Source organism: Cuculus canorus, chromosome 12 (genome assembly GCF_017976375.1).
Source record: "Cuculus canorus isolate bCucCan1 chromosome 12, bCucCan1.pri, whole genome shotgun sequence".
NCBI classification, from domain to species: Eukaryota; Metazoa; Chordata; class Aves; order Cuculiformes; family Cuculidae; genus Cuculus; species Cuculus canorus.
This window is the reverse complement of record NC_071412.1, coordinates 19,671,541-19,691,824: the sequence shown is the minus strand read 5'-3', so window position 1 is coordinate 19,691,824 and position 20,284 is coordinate 19,671,541. Positions and strand designations below refer to the sequence as shown.

Below are 20,284 nucleotides of genomic sequence, written 5' to 3'. Positions count from 1 at the left end.
TTCTGATTTGGATACAGGGGGACTAATTAGAAGTAACTCCTCAACTACCCTAACTTCTCCAAAATAAAAAAAAAGGACTGTAAGCTCTGGAAATAGACACTTTTTAAATTTTATCAGTCAGAGACAGAAGATAAGTACATTGACTGGAGTTCAAACCCAAGTCCATACACTATGCTGCCTGTTACTAAGTTTTGAGAATGTGACCTCGGCACAGCTTTGAACAAAACAAAACAGAAAAATTTCTAATACTGATACCGTCTCAATATCAATCACCTCTGGAAATAAATGTGGTACTATTCATAGAAAAATATTCAAACAACAATCTGTCTCTTAATAACCAGGCTAACCAAGTTAGCTTACTGACATTTTCTATCAAAAAAGATGTTACTATATTGTATTTGAATACAACACTTTTGTATGCAAAATCTAGCGTCAATACATCATACGGTTTAGAGATGGGCACAAGGAAGAACCGTAAGGAATATTCTTATGTATCGCACATTCTTAAATATTCATACTACGAGAGTTTTGGTGGCTATTAGGATGGCAACCATAGCCAAACCTGGAAATGAAATTCACCCTCCATCTCCCTCACAGAATTATTAATAGCCCCTCTAAGGGACAACGAAAGAAGGAAACAAAACCAAAACAAGAAACCCAAACAAACCCTAAAAGCTCAAAACAAAACAAACAGACAAACAAAACGAAAAAAAGTGTTTTGTTTTTTTTAACCTAAATAATTCAAGTAGAGCAGGAAAATATCCAAAGCTTAGTACAACGTGAAAAGCACTCATAACCAAATGCCTTCAAAACATGAGCCTTATTACCTGAAGAATATCTCATGCTCTTCCAGCTGGAGGACAAAACTAGGAGGCAGACTTTGAAAAAAATACCACTAGCCATGTCGCTACAGATGACAATTAAAAAAGTCAGATGCTGGAAATTTACACCTTAAATATCTTTTTGTCCAATTATTAGCAGTCGCTTTGAAACTAAACTACAAGATCAGTTACTACTAACAAAGAATTTAATACCTTGTATCTTGATCTCTGCAATGTTCTTTTTTTCATCACAAATATTTAAACAGAAGGCATCCAGCTTGGCAAAAAGCTTGAAGTCAAAGACGTCCTTATCCTTGGAAGGTCTAGCCACTAGAAATGAGAGAGGGAGGAATTTTCAATGTACATATATTTCATATTTTAACTTCAACTCCCAAAAAGTATTTGAGCATTATTTTGGTATAGGGTTTTTTTGGCATTCAGATGACTTAGTTTTGTTTTCTACAGGTTTCTTCATCATCAGTAGCACGATTAAGTCTGTAACATCCCCTCTTAGGGCAACAGGTCTCCCTCTGAAGGCAACTCTACTGATAAGAGTAAAACATGTCAGCATTTGCTTGTAATTCTATGTCTGATATTACTCCCATGTAGTGATGACTCTCCATTAAAATGATTTTTCTAAGTGAAGGGTAATTACTGTGTTAAGAGGAAATAAATTGCACAGCACATTTATTTTCAACTTTCAGTCAATAACTCAATAGGTTTGCAGTAGTAGGGTTTTTTTCAGTTTATATAATATTTCCTATTCCAAGAACCTAATGAAAAGATTTTAAGAGAAAATTTCTGCATTTTAAGAGATGGCAAAACTTGGAAGCCTATTTCAGGCAGCGTGAGTTTTATGAAAGCAAGTGTTAAGGCGTGGTAGAATAAGGTGAAGTCACATACAAGTGTGAAAAACTATCTATTGGGGAAGACCATAAGCCAGACTTCATCGATAGTCTACATCTTCACTAACCAAAAACTGCAAAACGTTAATCCAAGAGTTCAAATATTTATGGGTTTTGTTCAACCGTACACAGCAGCTGCTTCTATTTCAGCCTGCAGATTCAAATACAAGCCATTTAAAATTATAAGTGCTTCTGAACATTCCTCACGAGACACTTCATTTCCAGCTCACCTGATACTTGAATTTGTACTTGGTGTTAAAGATAGTGCAGCTGCTCCCCTGTGAGCTTATTTTGATATCAGTTCATTTTTTGTTTCAGTGCTACAGGTACATCATTAAGCTAGGAGGCAAAGGACTCCACTATTTCTTTGAAAGTATATTTAAATTGCCTAGATCAATAAATAGTACTTCGATTATGCTATGTTATCTCCTTTATTTTACCATAAGTGCTAAGATCATGCTGCTATTTAAGTCCTCTAAGTTCGCAAAAATGTCATTTACTCAAATTCAAGTCTATTTCTGAAATGGCAATGAAATACAAGAACAGAAAGCTCAGGTCATAATTATTGTTTCATTTTTTTGTTTGTTTTTTTTTTTTTTAGATCAGTGCTCCAACCTGGTGAGCCACAGTCACTTGAGCTTTGATTTTTCACCCCACACTAAGCTCATCAGTTTTCTCTGGATTTAACCATTTTGCCAGCATGCAACATGTACTTTCAGAACTTTGACAAACACAAACGTACCTTTCTTCAATCTAGGGTCATCTTCTTGCTTTTCGTCTCCAGTTGGTGTGTCTCTACTACTTCCACTGCTTAACGGACTAACAGTTGTTAGAAAACTGAGGGCAGACATAAGGGCCTCTGTATGCAGCAGAAGGTTCAATGATGAAAAAGCTACCTGTTGAAAACATTTTTATGTCATATAGAGTCTCTTAACTTGCAAGTGTATGAGCTGGATTGAGGTGCAAAAGCGTCCGACGGAATATAACAGTTCCTTAGGGATAGAAAGTCAAGTTCTTCTAACACCAGCACTATCCCATAGCGTGAAGCCAGTCAACCCAGTATGTACATTCACTTTAGTAGCATTAGAGTAGTAGACCATCATCCCCTGCTGCAGCTTCAGGAAGCTTTTGTTAGCAAAAAGATTCCAGCATTAACTAGACCTTCCTGATTAAATCTATAGATACTCTAAAACTATTAGGAATTAAGTGAAATATTTCACTTCTCACTCCCAAAAATGTCAAAATAATTCCATAAAGTTACAAAGGGAGGGAAGTACCTATCGCAGAAAACTGACAGCCCTTTGTAGTTTATATCCAAAATTCCTCAGGGCATCGATTTTCCTTAGATTGAACTCTCTGACTCAAAAATATCCCATTAGCACCACAGTCAAAATCTCATTAAGAAGTTAGGTACTTGCTGTCTAAAAACACTTCCCTATATGGCAATAATTTTTAAGAGATCAAATTCTCACTCTACAGTCTACTGGAGAGGAAAACGTTGTATCGTAAGAAGCTCCCTCGTCGTATTTCAGACTGAAGAGTTAGAAAATGATGCCTTCCACCCTCCCTCCACCAAATAAGAAAAAAAATCACTTATAAAAGGATTTAAAGTTCTTAGTGAACTCAGCCAGAGTGTCGATCATGTGGCTCTCACAAAACAAACATTATCCAACAGGAAAGAGAAAGACTTCTAGACGCCATAACACTTTGCCATGCTGGGCATTAGAGGTCCATCATATCATACACATTATTTGGAATTTTACTCACATGAGCAAGCTAGACAGGTTTTCGTCTCAGTTAAGAAACTGATTAACATACTGCTCCTACTTCAAGTCAGACAAGAACCTTCAAGTATGTTTTAACTCTCTAAATATCCCTGCTGCAATGCCACAGGTGAGGAAACCAGGAAAGCCAAAAAACCCTTTTTGATTCCTCCCTTCTAAGCAAGCAAAGCAAAAGAAAATAAGCAATAAAATCTGCAAGGACTCACTTGAATCTTCTGTTCAGTGTTGTCAAAAACCGTCTGAAAGTGTGGCCCATTTCTGTCAGCCTGAAAATAACGAATCACATAAAGGTTAGTATTTATTCCAACTTGTCACTGAGCTCTTCAGAAGATACAAAACAATCCACCAGCTCTGAATAGGAGGTTTAAGAATTTAACACGTAAAAGTCCTTTAAAAATAAATTTAGAAAGCTTTGCATATACCTTAATATATTCCACTTTCAGAAGGTCTAAGCCAAGTTTATCTGAAGAACTAATTAGATGAATGGGTGCTTTTTTACCTGTAACATACCACATGAAATACACAAGAATTAGGGTAATTCCTGTTCTTTCAGAGAACCAAAGAATCTCTGCCTTCAAGCCAAGAATCAACATTCAATACCAATTGTGAAAATACATCGCACCAAGTACAAACCATTGTTTTCTCTCTGTTAACTCAAAATGGCAAGTCTGTACCGCTTCTTCATCCAAAGATCAAGCAGTGAGCTATTTATTTATGTAATAATCATTATGGTGGGAGTCAGTGCTTGTACCAATAGGTACAATAGAACAATATTTGGAGTTCAGTGAGCACAAAGAAACAATTTCCAGGAGAAAGAGGAGAGCCACTGTTTCAGACTAACTGCTATATATACACTCACACACACACTAGTATACTTATCTTCCATTGCTTATTACCTCCAATTTCATAGTAATCCAAGCTTATTTTCTTTAAGTAAGATACAGCTGCTAAATTATAGGTTCTGACGGTAGCTTCTGTCCCAAGATGCATTACATCAAATACAAGCACTGTTTCCTCAGTTTTCTTCTGCCTGGTGAGTTCTACTAAAACCTGGACGAGCAAGAAACACACAGTTATACCATGTTTTCACAGACAGTATTCAAACCAACAATGAGGAAACGCACAAAATGCACACCTTCACTGGAAATATTCTTTTTATTACAGTTAAACTGTGAAAATAAAAGTGATTGACCACGAGAGATACAAACATCTTTGGGATTTGCTCTTTGCAAGTTACAAGCCTGGGTATTTATTTTGTTCTTTCAGGGCAAATTTTCTATGCCCCACTCCCAAATCATTACTAGATACCATTATTTTGTATCAAAACCACTCTGATATGAGGGGGGTTGCCGATTTTTTAATACATACACACATAATTATGTATATGTATTTCATTTATAGACATACAGTATATAAAAAGCTTCATATGCATACTATAACTAACCTATACACAGAAATATCTATTTTTTTGTCTGGTGGCTGTTTTTGCATCCACTAAATCCACAGAACACTGGTAAGAGAATATCGGAATTTTTAAAAAATATTCTTTATGTAGAAGATAATAAGAGAATAAGAGACATACCTCTTTAATTTCAAACTTCAACTGAAGATCTGTCAGTTCCTCTTTAGCAGGCTCCTTATTTCCCATTTCTTCTCCTTTAATCAGTGACCTTTCAGCTGATTCAGAACTTCCCTCAAAATCCAAATATTCTTCTTCAGAGTCTACAGAAGAGAATTGACTTCTTCCTTAGTAACCGCTTCAGGAAACAGGACTAAGTATTCCAGTATCCCACCCTCTCTTTCCCATCCCAATGGGATTTTCAACTGTATGAGCCGTTTAAACCTAATCTGACAAAGTATACTTTTTAGGTCCATATTACTTTCTTACTCATTGGATGAAAAGTGAAGTAAATTAAGGTTATATTAAGGGAAGCACTAGAGTTTAGCTGTATCATTAGACATTCAAGAACATAGATAAGGAACGACAGTTATAAAGTAAACTCCAGGAAACAAGTTTCCCAGGTTCCCCTATAGTACAGTTATTCTCTAGAAGAGCCGCAGGAGTAAATGCTCAAATCCACAGCATCAACAGAGTAATTTAGTGTTTGTTATGGTAGTTTTGCCTTTTCAGAAAAGGAAAGTTTTGCTAATATAAAACAGGACAGTACATACCAAGTTTGCAACAGTATTTTTGCCACGTTAGCTGCTTTATGGAAGCACACGCATCCTTTAGATGTGTTATTCACCTTTTCTATGTGCCCATCCCAAAGGACATACTCTGAAGTGGCAGCAGATTAGTATTTGGCTAAATCCATTTTAAGATTTAAGTAAATTCTGAAGTGACAGGTTCCTCACTACTCTCTGCTAAAAATGTCTCAGACATCCAAGTCATTAAATTGGTTTGCTAATGACATTCTAATACAGTTTTTAATTGCCCACATTCAAAAGGTTGCTTATGCATAATATTAATCAACTCCCAAAAAGTTTTTTCTTTTTTAAAAATGGCAAGTTTATTATTCTGAGGTAACATCAGTATTCTATTTCACTCTTGTTATGCACTTGAAGTTAGAGATGATCATATTCATCTCCACTATCTTTATAATGTGTTTTAAGACCAATAGCAGCCTGAAAATCTAAGTCATGGCCTACAAAGCTGTATCTGTAGCTTCTTACCTGACACTATTTCTGCTAACAACTGTGGCGTATCAAGTAAAGTTTTCTTGACAACACCAATTGCAGGAATAGATGGTACCTAGACGGAGGATAAAAAGGAAAAAAATTCAAATCTTTATTTTAAAATTTGACTTGGTATGTTCAGTCATATTTTCTACTGATGATGCATGTTTCACCTCGTCTCCCCCATATTACTTAATAAAAGTACAAACACTTATGAAGTTGCCTTGTTTGAATAAGCTCAGCATTTTCTGATGACAAGTCATAATGAAGATACTTTGCCTAACTCAGACTGGCAAAAGACACCTTACTTCACGTGAAAAAGACCACAGACATCTTCAGGAACTCACGCTTACTATGATTGCTTCTGTGATGTCATTTTTTTAATTCCAGTTTCTTAGTAATAATCAGCTTACCTTTGTGCTTGGAATTGACACGGATGATTTCTGAGGCAGTGGAATGCTATCAATCAGATCAAAAATTGCCTTGATTTTCCGGTCAGAGAGTCTGACGTGCACCAAAGGAAGTCCCCCTGACACTTTAAACCTTTTTTAAAAAAGCTCTGATTAAACATCAAGACAAAAAACACATACTAATTCTTGATTTAAATCTTACCACTATCTATACTGATATAACAAGATGTAATCACAGTAGAGTTAGTGATTTAACATTAAAGACATGTCTTGGACTCAGTTGAAAATCTAGTATAGTTAGTAACCAGCAAAGGTGACCAGAGAATTACAAGCCAAATAAGTAAAAAGTAGTAAGCTACTTCTATTTCTTAAGTTTATATCTTCAAATTATAAACTGTAATGGACTTTTGGGGAAAATAAATGGGTTTGTTTTCTGTAAGTACTCAATAAATAAAAAGTTGTCCTTTCAACATTAATATATTACTTTGCCATCCTGGTATCTCTTTCCACCATCGATTTTGCCAACTGTACATGAATATCCATAGGCTGTAATATGTGCAAAGTTGATGGATGTTGAAAACGAGCCTTTTTCCAGTCTTCACCTGCAAATATTTAATAAGTTTAGACAAAAAAACACTGCTAATTGCTTTTAAGGTATTTTAAGAGTTTTAGAATCCATTTTCAATAGTTCTTAACACTATATTGCTTTAGTGTTAATATTTTAATTATATTTTTAATTATATTTTAATTCTATACTAAAAGATGTATCTGAACATAGAACCTTAAAAAAAAAAAGAGAAAGATAGATACATGGGTAAACAAATATAAATCAGTAACCTAGCTTTCTATTAGCTGCACAAATTTAAATCCATATGAAGTATTATGGTCAATTTTAGCTTTTTTCCTGCGTATTACTGAAAATATGGTTCTATGCATTTACATCGCTTTCTGGCAACAAAGTTAAGAGGTGATGCACACAAAAAAAGCCCACAGATCTGAATAGAAACTAAGGATTTTTTTCACAGTTCAATACCAGACATCTATTTTTTATTTAACTGCTTAATTTAATAGATTATTAATTAATCTATTTTATTTAGAGAACACATTTATCGCAGACAGGTGGCCTTCATCAACCTTTTGAGTAAACAGCAACTATGTTTTTTTATTACCTGCTCTTCCAAAAAGAAGTTGCACGTTTTTTATTTTCACATCAAATTTGTCATAAGCTTTGTCCATAATCTCTTCTAAAGATGAAAAGCTGGAAGCTTGACTACTGCCTTGATTTATGCTGTTCAGCTAAACACATGAAGAATAAGATATAGTTATGTCCAAAACTTACATATTATACACAACTATTAAACTGTAGTTAAGATAAAAAACATCTATGATTGACATTTGGCATCTTACAGAGAAGAGATAGTCATTCACTTCACAATTCACTTATCAAGAACAAGTAGATTTAACTGTTCTATCAATCCACCTAATTCAAGTCATGCAAAAAGAATTATTTTTATTAGTTTACAAGTTTACTGCTGCAGTACAACAAAAATAAATATTTAATCACTCAGCTAAAACCAAGTTAAATTATTACAGTGTTTCAATTTTAAAGGAACAAGGGAATCAACTTTTTCAAAATTATATCCTCTTTTATTCATAAAGTTTATCATTTTACAGAAAAGGAAACAAAAGTTGATGTGTTTTGATAAAGAAATTAAAGATATTAAATGATAAGCTATTACAATCATCATTACAAAATGGAAATGTTTTCTGGGGAGATTAATTAGTACTTCAAAGACAACTTAATGGCTCTGAACACTGATCAAATTGCTGACCCAAACTTATTTGCTAAGAACTATAGTGAGTTAAAGGACATTCATACACATCACCACCTCTGCCTTCCGAAAACAAGATAGTTTCAGACGACAGCTATATTAAAGGAATATTTTCTTCCTCTGAGCTTTTAAGACACGTCATTTATATACCTGAAATGTACCGAAATCCAAAATCAGCAAATCTGACTTTTCATGGTAGAAACCAGTCTGTGGAACCACAAGGTAGGAAGGTTTCAGATTAATCTTCAAGTCAAGGACTTTCCGCATTTCAATTATACGAGCTAATCCTTAAATAAAAAGGAAAAGACATTAAAAGTGAAATGCCAGTCACGAGTGCAACATTTATGCCAGTCAGCATGTACAGAGATACTATCTACGGGAAAGATAACACATCTTGAGTAAAAAGTTGATTTTGTAATATTCTACTGATTTCCCCCTAAACATAATACTCCAAGTCAAAAACTCAAGGAAAAAACAATGCTACTATTAGGCCAGCAATCAAAACATAAGCTCAGTGTTTAGAAAATCATACTGGAACATTTTAAGACAAACAAGGGTTCACTCCTGTTATTATCTTACCTGAAGCAGTTCTTTCCTTGATTTCTTCCAGCTTCATTAATGTGGCTGATGTTAATCTTTCAAGATCCATTCCCTTACTTGTCTGAAAGAATTCCACCATTGCATTTATTGTTCTCTTTTTAAAAAAAAAAAAAAAGAGAACAGATGAGAATTATCAATACATACAGAAGCCACCCAGTAAAACCTCAAAACCAGATCTTGACAGAGCAAAGGGAATAATGGCAAAGAAAGGAGAATCAGAAGAAGAGTTAAGAGTTTCGGTTATTACTCACCGCATCATATTTTATTTCCACAGGCTGTGATTCAATAGTAAGACTCTGGTCAGCAGTACTATCCTCTGGGTTAATATCAAACTCTATCTTAAGTAGAGAAGACCTGCTATCCCCTATGGAAGCCACAAGAGACGGCACAATGTTTTCTTGTTTCAGGCCTGTAACATACCAGTTTTCAAGTTTTGCTTCAACCCTAAAGATGAATATGTAAGTACACTTAATTAGAATACAGAACATTTCCATCTAGGAAAGACAAGCAAGATAAGAAAGACTTTGATAAAGCTAAACAGGACTAGCTTCTCAGGACTAACATAACACACAGTTAAAAAACTGTAACATTAATAAATTGGAAAAAGAAATATGAGGCAAATTTTTCACAGCAGTATAAGGATCATATTTTCTTTATACCTTCTGTTATCTGAAAGTGGACAGAACTTCCACTTCATGTTTATTAAGAGCATCAGTTGCGAGACAAAAAAAAAAAGGCAATATATTTGTTCTACAGGGGAAAAGGAGTAGGAATTTTAACTATTATGTATTGATTTCAAAATCAGTTATGGATTTTCAGGTCCTGAGTTTCCTGGAATCCCTGATTTTGTGAGGCAACACAGTTTAGACATAATCAGAGTCACAAGCCTGTCTCCGCTAAGATAACCTGATTATATTCCAGAAACTCAGAGTCAACAAAAGTATCTGTTGAACTCTTTCAGTCTTGCCAACTAAATTATAGAGCATCCATTTATGTAAAATATTCTCAAAGCTCTTTTTATTTTTGTGCAGGATTCAGGCTGCACCTTTAATATTGGCCAAAGTCGTTTCTACCAAAAACACTTCAAGAGTCAGCAGCTGAGCTGGTGATCTTACGCATGATGAAGGAACTGCAAAGGCAGCCATGAGAAGCGCAGACTCATTTTCCAGACATTGAAAATCTTATTCAGTGACCAAGGAACCCAATAATTTCTGCTCAGTATTTCTGGTGTTCCCTCTCCTAAATCACAGCAAGGAGTTTGTTTCCTACATGCTGGTTGTTCTCCTGCCCACAAAATATAAATATAGTTTTTCAGTTCTGTAGGTAGTAACCAATACATCCAGTAACTCGCTTAGACTGTGCCAGCCAGACTGTTTCACACAGCTTAGGCATCACTGCCCAAAGTTAATATTCAGCACTTGAACATTCAGATTCAAGAAAGAGCTTATTTTTGTTTATTAAGACTAATAAATAGAATTCCTTTCTTCATTCCATCCTATTTAATTCAACAAATTACACAACAGGGAGGAGGGACAGAGGAAGGGTAGAGAGTGGAAAGGGCAAGGTAATGTTTCCACGAAAAGAAAACCCAATCCAATTACTTAATGGCTTGTGCTCCTGGGCGCTGTGATATTTTGGTACTGAGATCAATTATCTGTACTTTAAGAGTTTCCGCCACATTCTTGTCTTCCTTAATTGTAAGAGAAGTGCTTAACAGCTTCAGTGTCACAACATGGGCAACATACTAGTGAGAAGGACAGAGAAAATAACAATTAGTCATCTTGATATGGATAACTTAAGAACTCCTAATTTAGACTAAATTAGTTTTCACAAGTAGCAAGAAACAGATGCAATGAAAAAGCTAAGATGGAATCTTTTTTCTTTTGCAGTCAGCTTTTTGAATTCTCTTCCAAGTTGCAAATACGTATCTATTGTCCAGCTCCTGCTGCTTCTAAATCACTCCAGATTAGGTTTAAGAATAAGGCAGAACACCACCAAAGAAAACCTTGGATATTCTTTCTGTTTCCTGAATTTACTTTCTTTTAATACCTTCTTCGCACATTCAAAAGAGACTTGGCTTGCACTGATACACGTTCTACTGCTTATCTTGCTGATGCAAGCTAACTTACATCAGAAAGGTTTTCTTTTCGGCTGTTTTTTTTGTTGGTTCTATCTTTTTTTTTTAAACAGCAGTCCTGCTGGGAAGTTGCTCACCTGCTTTGGTAAGGAAAGGTCACGTGAGCTGTCACTATATCCAATAGCAGTGAAGAGCTTAGCTTTCTCTTCTGGTGTCATTAGTTCATCAATGGCTAAAAAACACAAAGCCAAAAAACTTGCACTTCAACTATTAATGACAAGTATTTTTCCACCTATTTTTTTTCTACCATACTTCAGTTCTGTTGACATGTTTCTTTGATTCTTCATATTGCGCTAAGTTTGATATTGCAGTCTTTGTATATGACACTACACTTGTCGCACAGCCATCAATATAATTTATATTATAAGAATACTCATACTTCACAATGATGAAAATGGCTTTGAGAAGTACTTTTAGGGCAAACCTCTGGTCCAGACAGCAGATCACCAGAATACAGTATTCCCAATGACACCTATTACACTACGGCTATAAGCTCCATACTCTGCTGCTAACCAAGTTCCTGAGGCACTTATGGACATTTCAGAGTCACACCTTATTTGCCATCCCAATATTTATTAACAATAATAATATAAAACGGATCAATACTGGACTGCACTATTTCTGCTCTCTTCTACTCCCTTCTTCTGCACAGTAGGAAGGTACATACTGTAACTTTCTTCTTAAGATATGCAAACATTTAAAGTTTGCAAACATTTAAAGTAAACTCTATAGAAGTTACTGCATTACAGTCTACACCTACTTTCAGGGACAGATGATTCTTCATCTTCCTTTTTCCTAGATTCTCTTCTACCCCAGAAGCCACCAAACCATCCTGAACTTTTTTTTTCTGTTTCACCGCTTTTCTTCTTCAGTAGTTTTTGTCCTGATCTTATTGTCTACAAACCAGACAGGAAAATACATTATTAATAGAATTACTATATATTTAGATTTTTAATAAATAATGCATGTATATATGTGTGTTGAACAGACAGTTAACTGACTGACAAGCAACGCTACCCCACAAGAGATTAAGGGCACTTGGACTCACCGGACAGAAGGAAAAAGAGCATCAGGGTGCTGGGGTGTACAAGTGTTACTTTTACTTTGGATGGCCTTTTTCTACACATTTCACTAGCATTTAGACTACCAAAAGGCAAGAACCACACGAAAAGACAGTATTTTAGAGGGTAAAAAAGCTATTAGATTCCTTAGATCTGGCAGTAACAAACCTGAAGACTGATCTTGTATTTAAATATATTTTAAACTTTCTAATTTTGCTCAGGCTTTTACTTTGCATATCAAAAGTCAAGGTCTAACCAGAAATATCTCAAAAATAAGAAACATTACTACTAGCTTTCCATTTTTATTTTACAGCCGTTCCAAATGAGCAGAAAAACACTGAGGCTATACTGGGATGAACAGTAATTATACGATACAACTACAGAGGTTAATTTTCCTGTTAGGAAAAAAGCTACCAGTAGCACGATTCTCAAAGGGCAACTGTTCTGAGCTTGTCCTCAGTGTGCTCGGTGGTTTTGATCCTAACTGCAGAAGCAACACCTGACATAATGGTTTAACAAGCAATTCCTTGCTAAGTGTCACAAATTATTTCCAAAATAAAATGCAGCTAGAGACTTGATCCACCTTTTAACAATTCTCCCAGAGCTGTCTTATCATTAGATTGGGTGTCCTCTAAAAAGAGAGTATCTAGAAGTGTAGGTAGGATGGGAAAACTGTACATGTTTGATCTTGGACAGCTGCAGAACCAGTCTTGAAATAACAGAAGTCAAAGGAAGAAAAGAATTATTAAATCGCCTTTAGTTTCCTGAATGGTACAATGCAGGTAGCAATACCTGCACACACAGTGGTAGGTTTTTTGAACTGGTTTACGGTTTAGAAATTTATTTACATTTGTCATGGAAGAATAGGAGACTTGCTTTTCCTGATCCTGATCCTATCATTCTCATCAGCACAAACTTCTTAAAGACGCTATTGTGACAAAACCATCCTATTTGAAGCATTACACTATTGTTGAACAAAACTATCTTACCTCAACTTGTGCTTGTTGTCTTGCTAAAATTATACTGAAGACATCAAGCTTCTTTTCTAGGTCCTGTAAAAAAGAATTATGAAATCGTTTGCCAGCTCCTTCATATTTAACACTCCAAATTCTTTCTAGATGTGCTCTTTTCTTGCAACAGTATACCCCACCCAGAAGTCTACTAGAAGACGAAACCTCATGTTAGGTCCTTTTGGTTTTTTTTTAAATAGATTCATCTTGTACTTCATTAAATGCATCCAAGTTCATTAACCCACAACCAAAAAAGGTTTATTTGAATGGCACTTCACTAGTATTTTCAGGTTACTGTTTTCATCTGAAGTTCAGTGTATTTCCTCATGGCTGTGAAACCACCAACCTTCGTTACTGTCCTGTATATTTGAAGAATTATTTAATAAAGAGGCCAAAACATACTTTCTCCAAAGAGAAAAAACATACCTGAATTTGCTTCTGTGTTTCTTCTGACAGTTTACTCTGTGTCAGCTTGCTCTTGTATGTACTTTTATAACTCTTCAGAAGCTGCCTATGTTGTTTTATGTTACTCCATGACCACATTCGAGTATGTCTCTTGATGTGAACTTCAAGAACACTGTTACCTGCATAACTCCACCTATAAGAATTCCACACTTGTGAGCAACTTCCCATTTTGCTTGTGCATTACAACTTAAAAGTTGCAGAGGTAGTTTATTAACATGCAAACACGTGGCTTTCCACTTGTCCGAGTAATTTTGTTTTTTTATTAAAATTTTAACAGTTTCAAAATCACTTTTGAAAAATAGACTGCAAGCTTATATTAAATGCCTGGAAAACTATAAATCTGCATTCTTTATTGACTTCTGCATGTTTGCAAATTTGGGCTGTAAAAGCACTGACGTACACTTAAAACACTTTGATCAGCAGCATCAGTTCGTACTTAGGAAAAAATCCACACAAATGTGTACCAGCTCAAAACCTGCAAAATCACAGCTGACATACATATTTCCCTTGTAAAATATAGGGTGATTTTATTCTTTAGTTTTTCTAAACCTCTAGAGAATATATTCTAATCTCTAGAGAAAACACCAGCATTTTGTTCACAGATTCTGAGGACCAAGATCTGCAAGATTTTCAGCACTTGGTTCTTTTGCATGTTCTCTTCTACAAGCCTTTTCCACTTGGCTAAGCAAAGCTCTCTCAAAGTCAGAATGACACATGCAACCTAATTTTAAAACTACAGTTAGCCACAAAGGAGAATAAAGAGACTGGAGAGGAACCCAGCATCTCCCCAAAGAATGCATAAACGTACACAGCTTACCATTGTCTGGCATTTTCATGGAGAGGCACATCTGGCCTAAATCTTCTGTACGGTGCATTGCGAACCATATAATCTATGGACTCCAGAAGGTCTATCATGCTGAGGTACTAAGCACAAAAAAACCCCAAGTTTCCTAGCAGACGTTCAGATTCTGTCAGCACTTAAAATACATGCATACAGTGGTCTTCAGTATTGCCCAAACTATACAGAAATCTAGGCCTGTGCATTTTTTCATCAGCATGTAAAAGTGGACCAACTATACCAATGGCTCTTGAAGGACACCAATTTCTGGTTTCCTTGAAGCACAAAATCAATTTGCATTTTTGTTACCCTGCTCAGCACAAAGTCCCAGGCTTTCTCAAGCCAACGGTACTCTCTTTATTTGTCAATACACAGTTTCACGAATTTTAGAACTGCCTTGGTATTACTTAATCTTCTTGGTACTGTTCTGAATTCAGATTACACTCTGACATCACAAAGTGCTAAAAAGCCATCTAGCAATCTAACTAACTCTAAATTATCACTCAACAAATGAAAACACTAACATTGCTGAGGAGCTATCTAAACGAGTTCCTTGATACTTCAGCAGGCTTTGTAACAGAAGCCAATGCACTCCATTCATTTCTACCCTTGCTTTTTATCTTGGCATCTCTGCAGTTATAATGTTGGCTTACAGCTTTATAAGATAAAGGCTACTCATAAGAATGATTCCATTGTCTATGTGAAAGGAATCTATTGGAAGGACTGAATGGCCCCAGAGGGTCCAGAGATAACAGGGTCAGAGTGTCAGAATCTAGCACCAAGAAGCGATCGTTACACATAGGGACATGATCCCATATTTTTCCCATACTTAGTGCTGAACAGTCCAGACAGTCTACTTGCATATAAGCAGAAAATTCCCAAAGAAGAATGTTTTCCAACAAAAAAAAATTCCTACAGTTCATCACAAACTGAAAAAGGTGATAATGGGTATGAAGCTAACTTACCTGGGGCTTAGTGAATTCAATGACAATTCTCTGTACTTCAACATTACAATCAATCTTGGGAGATTTTAGTTCTACTTCCGCGTATGGGTTGATACACAGTCTTGCAGAGGCTGACACGGGTCTGAAAACTTTAAGATAAAAAACCCGAGATTAAGTTTACGCTTACAAATAAGTGATCTTACATTACTTATTTTCATTCCCTGAAATATCAAACACTTTGTACTGATAACACATATGCTCAAGGCCCACAGAATCAGAATGCAATTCTTAAAATGCAGATAGCTCGGCAGTAGTCAAAAAGCATACAAGTTCTACCACGCTGTATTATGTTTAGATTTTTGCAAAATAAAGTTTTGCACCATCAGGTCAGGCTTTTGGCTAGTAACATGCACAGAACAGTTCAAATTAACTCATTCTTGGCTTACTTACTGTACTGGTAGTCTTGAGCCTGGTTACCACTACACGGAATTCCTCTTTTCAGCTGATCCTGTAAAGGAATATGACACTGTCTAGCAATTACTGAAAATTTGCCTTACCAAGCCAAAATTCTTTCTAGTGTCATCTTTTCCATAAAGTCTACCTTAAGTATGTTCCACTCAGCCCCATTTTCAAAAGTCTCGATTATTCAGTCCTACTGTGCATTCCACATTTAAAGCTGTGACCTCTTCTCTTTGTCAAGCACAGACCCACCCACACAACTTATTCTACTGAAGCTTCTCAAAATTTTGCGCAAGCTGCTTCCCTTAATAAGGGCTGTTATCTTGAAGAACTAACACATTAGCCCCGCCACAAATTTTTGTTTCTTTGTTCAGGCCTGACAATGGATATACACCTACCTAAGCTCTATATTTTAAAAAAGCAAAAACTCTTTTTGTTTTAACATCTTCTTCTTCTATCTGGCTGCACCTTTTTTGTTCATGTCAGCCATGCAGCTTAGGTGATCTGGATAATGTGATGTAAACTCCTGTTCTGTTAAAGTTCCAATATTCTCAATTTTTATTAATTCTATGCTAATTTGCTATCTCAATATTGCCTTTTCATTGCAGTCGCTATGTAACAGCTCATATAACCCAAATATTTAGTATACAGTACTGTGTAAGCCACAGAAAAGTTGAGATGAATATGCCAACAGAACATGATGTTACAGATGCAGTTTCTGACCATGTATAAAACCTATAAGGGTTGACGACATACAAAGTTCACAAAAAATTCTAGCTATCAATGGTGCAATGAGTTAATATACGATCCTGGTATCACAACACAGTTGACCATAAGGACGAGGAGAGGGGTAGAAATTCGCATGGTGTGGTTTTAAATACTACAACAGCTACAATATAGTACTGTATGACACTTTTTCTTGTACGTTACCAGTATTTGTTCTCGGGAGCCATGATAATACATTTTGCTGTGTACGTTCCAATAAGCACTGAGGCTGTCCAGGCGCAAAAGCTGCACAGAAAAAAAAACATTCAACAGATGCCACCCATGGTATTCAACCCATCATACGCACTTAGCTTTCCATTTGTGAAAACAGAAAACTAATGAAACCAGACTAGGCAGCAAATCCATGATTATTTAATCTTGTAATACTATTTTTGAAGTGCAAATTGAATTGCTAAAAAGCACATTCTTAAAGCACACAAGTTTGTGCATATCTGTTCAATACAACTCCAGATTGCAGGGGCAAAGGTGCACAAATGCTTGGCCTAATAAAGCAGTCAGGACTGCTGAACCCTTCTTACATCATTCCTATAATTTCTTATATCTCTGCTTACTCTTTTCAGCATGCAGTTGGAGGTCAGGAAGAATAGAGACTGCTTAGCTACCAGAATCCCAGTTACAGTCGGCACACAGACTAGAGTAGGGAACAGCAACTTGACAGCCTACTTGAACTGATAATTACCACGCAGACTTGTTATACAACGCATTTGATGAGGGGATCAGTGTTTGCATTTAAGAGGAATTCTTTAAACCACAGAGTTGAAAGTTATGCCTCACATAAAGCTAATTATTTGTGCTCTATGTACACAGCAAAATTAAGCAAATAAGAGAATCTGCAAAGTGAACTGTTTTCCCAATTTTTACTTAGAACCCTAGATGTTTTTCTCTCCAAGTTCAGTTGCTCTTTTCATTTCTGCAGAAAAATAAAACCACATTACCTTGTATATTATTTTTGCAGCTTCATTCAGAATAGAAGGTGTCCAGTTCTCATTTGTTGTCTAAAAGTTCAAAGTGATAAAAGTCATTCTCTGTATCCTACTGAACACATTTGCAGTTTTATCCTGTACGAATGAATGCATCATTTTGATGTCACCCAATTACAGAAGCAGATTTCTCTAGACTGCATATGTACAAGTCAAAATCCAAGATGGAATCTGTCAATTTATTTTGATTTTCAACTCCTTATCCTACACAGAGATTTATTAACGTCTAGCAAAAACAGTGGTTAACTGAAATTTTCTCTCTCTGTTTCTCAAAAGGCCTGGCAAAATACCACATTCTTTATGATCATAACGTAATGTTTGCCCTAATCTAATTCTTAGGCCTGGAAATAAACTCAACTTGGATTATAAGAATAAATCACTAGTCTCAAAGTGTGAAGTTCCTCAATCATCTTCCCTTCTGTTTCCACAAAATCCAAGCACTATTTGCATAAATAAAAAACTGTCTTCACTTCCAGCTGTATGCAAACTTTCATTATACATCAGTACGTTACTTTTCCTTTCTCCTACTCCAAACACAAGCAAGTAAAAAAAATAAGAACACACATGCACACACATATTACCAGTAAACTAAGCTCGCTTAAAGTCATTCCCAAGGAAATCGGACACTGTGGATCTGTGATCTACAAAAACAGAAAAAAAATAACAGCTATTTATTTTTTGGGGAAATACTCCATATACAATGCCTTTCTTTTACATTTAATTATCTCACCACAAACTGCTTTATCGCTTTCCTAAAGGAAGCTGGAAGCAGGCTAGAGTAATACCCCTTTGGCTCTTATAAACATTCTCATTTGCTTATTGTTTTCAACGATGTGCCTTTGGTCTCACCTGCAACCCCACCAGTTTTTGCCATTCTGGATTTTACCCAGGACACTTAAAATCTCTATACATCAACTGCACAACATTAACATATAGTCATAGTCAGTCATGACTGCACTGGAGCCCAACTTAAAATTGAGAGAATATGCTCCAGATACTTACGTCATCTTCATATTTAACATGAATGCCTGTGATTTTGACTTGCACATTTTTTATCACTTGAGTCGCAAGCTTTTCTAAGAAAGTATCTTTCTTCTCCTCCTTTGGTTTGTCTAAAATAAGAATTCAAAAACAGTCACCATTCAGTGTAGTAGTTTCATCCTCATTTTAACAATATGAACAGCTATTCTAACATAAATTTAAGGTTTAATCTGACATAAATAACTAACATTCAAGTTTTCACTTGTTTAGATTACATATTATGTTACAGCTATGCAAGTACTGACAAATAAGGACTATAGGTTTTGACTGAGTGTAGGATTGCACTTCCTGGTTTGACTTCTAGGATTATTTCAGTTGTTTGTAACTTTTGAAATATGCAGTGAAGGTTGAACATCACATACCTATAACTTTGTATATCCTGCTATAAAAAATACTTGTTTGTTTGTTTTTTTTTTTTAAGACCTAAGACAGATTCAGGAGATTCCATTTAAAAAGAAAAGACTACTGAACACGATATGACACTATTTTAGTCAAGACTGCATTTGATTTCAAGTAAAAAAATTAGTCAAGTACTCAGGAGAAACCAAAACATTATAGTACGTTTACATGCTACTCATATTTCCCTGTATTAATCATTTCTTCACAACTCCAACGTCCTGCTAACAGAAATCAACACAATACTGATAAAGAAAAGGGCAGAAGTGCTTATCAAACCTTCGGGACCTTAAAGTGCAAACAAGCAACCCATTAACATTTTTCCAGCCAGATGCAGCTACCAGCAGCAATAAAAGTTTGATTCCTTACAAAGCTCATCTAGGGTCCCCACAAAGTTTTTACTCCAATTATACGTCTGTGTTGCTCCCTCCCAGATTAAATAAGTAACAATACACTCACATGGATTTACATTTAATTTACATCCTCTCTTTCAAAGGGCAGAAAAAGAAGTACATGTATCCAAAGCGAGTGTAAATCTACCACTAAGGAAAGCTCATCCAAATGGAAAACAAACTATTTTAAAAAGTTCAAAGCCGTAACTTTCACCCACCTTTTGAGCGATCATGACTTTTAAAGGGTCTCTTAAAATGCTTTTTATACTTTTTACGCTTACGTCCTTTTTCAGTGCAAGCAATTTTTCAGGAAAAGGATAAAATTCAAGTTAGTAAAGCAGAAATGTAAGAAAGCATAAGAGAAGATGGCAGAAAGTTTAGCCTGTGTTAAAGCAGAATGCCATAGTAAGGTATCAGTAAAAGCTTTTAAAGAATTTCAGATCTGTTAAGAAAACAATCAGCTACTTTCAGCACAGACCCTAACTTTTCATAATTTATGTATACCTTAATTCATTTTCAGGGAAGCAACTGAAGCCTAGCTTTGCTTTCTTTTTGCCCTTCTTCAAAAGCTTTAGATTAAGTATCCATATTTCTACTGCATCAATCATCCTGCCAATTGTAAGGCATTCAATTCACATTTCATATACTCCTTATGCAATATCTCAAGAGTTCAAGGATTAGAAATAATCACCAGGCTTCTCAGCAACTGCAAACCCAGACCACTTTATGAGGGCATTGCATAACACA

The 20,284-nt window shown here is 35.6% G+C and overlaps 1 protein-coding gene across 3 annotated transcripts in view; it reads right to left on the bottom strand.

The window, feature by feature from the left end:
- Positions 1-20,284, bottom strand: part of VPS13C (vacuolar protein sorting 13 homolog C) — an 80,443-nt gene that overhangs the window by 51,521 nt on the left and 8,638 nt on the right. For 2 of the 3 annotated variants that reach the window (XM_054077429.1, XM_054077432.1), the window contains exons 7-32: positions 19,756-19,821; positions 18,711-18,820; positions 18,290-18,349; positions 17,664-17,723; positions 16,873-16,953; positions 15,934-15,991; positions 15,505-15,632; positions 14,519-14,625; positions 13,663-13,834; positions 13,216-13,278; positions 11,926-12,061; positions 11,243-11,337; positions 10,630-10,772; positions 9,280-9,472; positions 9,008-9,122; positions 8,579-8,715; positions 7,766-7,892; positions 7,081-7,198; positions 6,600-6,729; positions 6,184-6,262; positions 5,093-5,232; positions 4,407-4,560; positions 3,933-4,009; positions 3,717-3,776; positions 2,469-2,622; positions 1,035-1,151 (exon numbers count right to left, since the gene is read on the bottom strand). In XM_054077429.1, coding sequence (XP_053933404.1) covers positions 1,035-1,151; positions 2,469-2,622; positions 3,717-3,776; positions 3,933-4,009; positions 4,407-4,560; positions 5,093-5,232; positions 6,184-6,262; positions 6,600-6,729; positions 7,081-7,198; positions 7,766-7,892; positions 8,579-8,715; positions 9,008-9,122; positions 9,280-9,472; positions 10,630-10,772; positions 11,243-11,337; positions 11,926-12,061; positions 13,216-13,278; positions 13,663-13,834; positions 14,519-14,625; positions 15,505-15,632; positions 15,934-15,991; positions 16,873-16,953; positions 17,664-17,723; positions 18,290-18,349; positions 18,711-18,820; positions 19,756-19,821 — 2,880 coding nt within the window. The remainder of the gene's footprint in view (positions 1-1,034; positions 1,152-2,468; positions 2,623-3,716; positions 3,777-3,932; positions 4,010-4,406; positions 4,561-5,092; positions 5,233-6,183; positions 6,263-6,599; positions 6,730-7,080; positions 7,199-7,765; positions 7,893-8,578; positions 8,716-9,007; positions 9,123-9,279; positions 9,473-10,629; positions 10,773-11,242; positions 11,338-11,925; positions 12,062-13,215; positions 13,279-13,662; positions 13,835-14,518; positions 14,626-15,504; positions 15,633-15,933; positions 15,992-16,872; positions 16,954-17,663; positions 17,724-18,289; positions 18,350-18,710; positions 18,821-19,755; positions 19,822-20,284) is intronic. The other variant, XM_054077431.1, reaches the window with a different exon arrangement.